Source organism: Vombatus ursinus, unplaced genomic scaffold, assembly GCF_900497805.2.
Source record: "Vombatus ursinus unplaced genomic scaffold, bare-nosed wombat genome assembly UNPS02003292.1, whole genome shotgun sequence".
NCBI classification, from domain to species: domain Eukaryota; kingdom Metazoa; phylum Chordata; class Mammalia; order Diprotodontia; family Vombatidae; genus Vombatus; species Vombatus ursinus.
In genome coordinates this window covers 9,761,639-9,765,526 of record NW_020943070.1, presented here as the reverse complement: position 1 = coordinate 9,765,526, position 3,888 = coordinate 9,761,639, and the positions used below count along the sequence as shown (strand labels likewise).

Sequence of the window (3,888 nt, the reverse complement as noted above, 5' to 3'; positions counted from 1 at the left end):
CTGGCAGGAAACAATTTTGACTGAGATTGTGATTTGGGACCTGAGCCTTGAGGGTAGCTGGGGATACCAGGAGCAGGTGGGAACGAAAAGAGAGAACATTCCAGGTCCAGAGGCAGGGTTCGGAAGCAGCAGTGGGCCAGTGTGGCTGAAACGGAAGAAGAGGGTGTAGGGGAGTCGTGTGAAAGTGGTCTGGAAAGATAGGCAGGAGTCCAGTTAGGTTGTGAGGGGATTCAAGTGCCAAACAGCGTTTCCATTTTATCCTAGGGTAATAGGGAGCCACTGAATCTTCTAGAGTAGGGGAGTGGCTGGGTCTGGGTTTGAAAGTGACCAGAGAGATCACCTATTCCAATCATGCCCATTTTATATAGGAAGAAACTGAGGCCCAGAAAGGTTATGCACCTCCTCCTAGGTCACCCAGCAGTTAAGGAGCAGAGCCGGCCTTCCAGCCCAGTAGGTGCGGACCCCAAATCCAAAGCTCTGGCTATGACAATCGAAGGGACCCAAAGGCACTTTAAAAAAAAAAAAAAAAGAGGAAGAAACCGGTTCAGACCAGCCCTCTCCCAGTTCCTGGTAACACCCAGGGCCTTACAGGTTCGGCCCAAAGCTGTCCCTGAGCAGCAGCTCCTCTGTAAGGACTGGAGCTGTGAAGGGAGGAGGTCCCTAAAGCCTTCCTGGGGCACTATCTCTAGCTTCCCCAACCCTAGAGGTGCCACGGGCTCCTCCCTCTGCCCAGGTGGTCCCCTGGTCCCCAATAAGACTACAATTCCCAGCATGCCCCGCGGCAAGAAGTCGAAGCTTCTCCGTGAAGCAGGGAGACTACCACTCCCAGCATGCAGTTCGGGCCCTAACAGCTGATAGGTGGGCGGGGCGGCGGGGGGAGGACGCGGCAGATCTGCTCCGTTGCATGCTGGGAGAAGTAGTCCAGCGAAGCCGCGGCAACGGAAAAAAAGAATTCTAGGCCCGCCGGGCCATGTAGGAAGAGCGAGGCCGCTGGGAAAAGGAGCCGAGGTGGGACTCCGCCTTCTGCGGTCGGTCCGCGGTCCCGCTTTCCGCCTTCCCCGCCGAGGGAGATGCCTCGCCGGGGTTCCACCCCCGGCGAGCAGCCAATCCGTGCGGCGAACGCCGTCCTCCTTCCCTCGGCGGGCGGGTGCGGCGCAGCGCGGCGGTTGCCATGGGGACGTTGACGTCACCGGGGTGAAAGGTGAGGGGCGGTGACGTCAGGCCGAGCCAGGCGGAGGCTGGCGGGTGGGAGGGAGGGGGAGAGAGCGGGCGAGAGAGCGGCCCGAGAGGGAGGGGGCGCGAGGCGTTGACCCGAAGCCCGGAGCAGCACGCGGCCGTCCCGCACCTGCGGCGATGGATGCGGAGGGGGCGCTGAACACCTGGCGGGGGGGCGACGCGGGGGCCATCGAGAGGGTCCTGCGGGAGTACAGCGAAGAGGTAAAGCCAGCGCGGGCCCCCTCCCCGGGCGGGCCGTGGCGCATCGCCCCGTGCGAATGCCCCCCTCCCCAGAACCCCCCCAGCCCGGACTGGCTCGGAGCTGGCATGCCAGTGTACGCCGAGGCGTACCTACCCGTGCAATTGACCTCCCCTTCTGCATGCACGGGACTCCGCCTTTCCCCCCTGCAGACCCCCAGCGATCTCCCCCAGCCCTCCCCCATGCACCCCCACCGCCCCCCACGCCCGTCACAAAGGCTTTCCTCTCCGGGATTCATATTGCAAGCTCCAGCCCTTTCCATCCCTCCCTCCATCCATCCATCCATCAATCCCTCCCTCCCTCTCTCTCCCTCCATCCATCCCTCCCTCCCTCCTTCCGTCCCCCTCCCCCTGCCACCACCCTGGTGCAGGCCGTCTTCACCTCTCCCAACCAGGATGGTAAATCTCCCCCTCTCTCCCTTTCCTCCAGCCCCCCTGTACACCCTCCCCTGCTTAGATCAATTTTCCCAATCACAGCTTCAGGAGGCAGCTGCCTTACTCAGAAACCTTCAGCGGCTCCCCGCTGCTCCCTGAAATAAAACCCAAACTCCAGCCTCCCAGTCGGATCGAGCAATCAACAAGCATTTATTGGATCCGAGCGATTTAGAACCTTTGGGATCCTCTCCCCCTCCCCCACCATTTTACAGGTGAAGAAACTGAGGCCCACAGGAGTAGGGACTTGCCCAAGGTCACACTGGGAGTGAAAAAACAGAACCAAGCTGAGAGTGTCAGACTGCAAATTCAGTGTTGACATTTCCTGCTCTGGCCCTAATCTACCAACCTTATCTCACTAGGGTAGGAGAGGGTCTGTATAGGACCCTAGGGTCTTTTAGGATAGGAGGTAGGGTCCAAAGGTACTTGATATACCATCTAGTCCAGGGATGTTCTGGACACCTTTGACAGTCAGTCTAGAAAAGCCTATGAGCCCCTTTCCAGAATCATGTTTCTAGATTCATAAAACCACAAAGGACATCAATTATATTGCAATATAGTTATCAAGATTTTTTTTTTAATTCCTGGACAACAAGTTAAGAACCCCTGATCTGTTCAAATCCCATCTCTCTCGTTTTATGGGGGATGGTAAGTAGCAGAGTGGGATTTGAACCCAGGACTTCTTGACTACAGATTCTGAGCCCTTGTCATTCCCCTGTGTTGCACTGTTAACAGGAAGCTAGCAGTCAGCAAACATTTATTAAGCACCTGCTGCATACCGAGCACCCTGCTAAATGCTGGGGGTACAAAAAGAGCAAACCTAGTTCCTTCTCCCAAGGAGTGTACATGCTCCAGGAGGACAGTAACCAGGTACCTTCAGGAGATCTGCAGGGCAAGATGGAAAGTGATAGGAGAGGGGGAGGCATTGCTGGGACCCCAGGCTCCAGTCAAACTGGTCTTCTGGTTGGCCACCAAATGGCCCCAGGCTTTCCTATTTTCTGACTGTTCCAGGCTGGTGTTTTTTCCCTAGCACATCCTTCAACACCCCGCAAGTGCCTTGTCCCTGCCCCAGCTTCCCATGGGAGAATCCCACCCTTCAGGGCCCAGGACTTCCTTTGGAATCATCCCCCTTTCCCAGATGCAGTCTCTCCCTGCAGGAGCCTCACAGTATTTTATTTGAATCTTTCCTATTGCCGGATCATCTTCAACTTCCTGAAGGAATTATGTCCTGGACTTTCCCTTCCTACTGTTCCTTCCAGGCAGGGGTTATGGATTGTTGATCTGTGTGTCCCCAAGGCCCTACTTGTTGTCCTGGGCCTCCCATATAGCAGGTACCAAGGAAATATTTATTCAGTAGAATTGCAATTGGACCTTTGACACCCATAAAATATATTAGCAGTAATAGTCCCATCTTAACTTTATGGTTTCCCTCTTCCTGCCTTTCCTTTGAAACTCACCAGAACCGTAGGAGGGTGGGCCAGGTGAAAACAGAACACAGTCATGTCACAGGGTGACATAGCCTGAAGAAAGGTTGGCTCGTAGGTATCAGAGCACAGACCAGAAGTCAGATTACACAGTCGTTCTAAAGAGAAGGAAGAGAAACCCCCAGTGAAGTGACTCGTCCAAGGTCACACAGGTAAGAAGAGGAGTAGAGCTCATATAGGAATCCAGGTTCTCTGATTCCAAACCTAGTGTTCTCCGGGAACCAGATTGCCCGGGGTAATTTCAAGCTCTTTTTTGTTTTTCTTTATTAGACATATATCTGACTCCGTGTGAAAACATATACTCCCACACCTTGAATGCCAAATCTTTCTCCATTCTCTGTCTTCTTGGATTGGTTAAATGGTGACGCCCTTTATATTCCATAGCTGAGCTTTGCTTTTTGAGCACACCATTTCCATTTTGTATCTTAATTTCCACTCCTTTTGGAGCATGGCACACACACACACACACACACACACACACACACACACACACACACAC

General features: G+C 54.6%; 1 protein-coding gene across 3 annotated transcripts in view; it reads left to right on the top strand.

Annotated features, from left to right (window-relative positions):
* The first annotated feature begins 1,350 nt into the window (after positions 1 to 1,350).
* The window catches only part of RIC8B (RIC8 guanine nucleotide exchange factor B), a 96,934-nt gene continuing 94,396 nt past the window's right edge, over positions 1,351 to 3,888 (top strand). The window contains exon 1 of one of the 3 annotated variants that reach the window (XM_027871138.1): positions 1,351 to 1,437. In XM_027871138.1, coding sequence (XP_027726939.1) covers positions 1,354 to 1,437 — 84 coding nt within the window. In that variant the 5' untranslated portion in view covers positions 1,351 to 1,353. The remainder of the gene's footprint in view (positions 1,438 to 3,888) is intronic. The other 2 variants (XM_027871142.1, XM_027871129.1) reach the window with 2 other exon arrangements.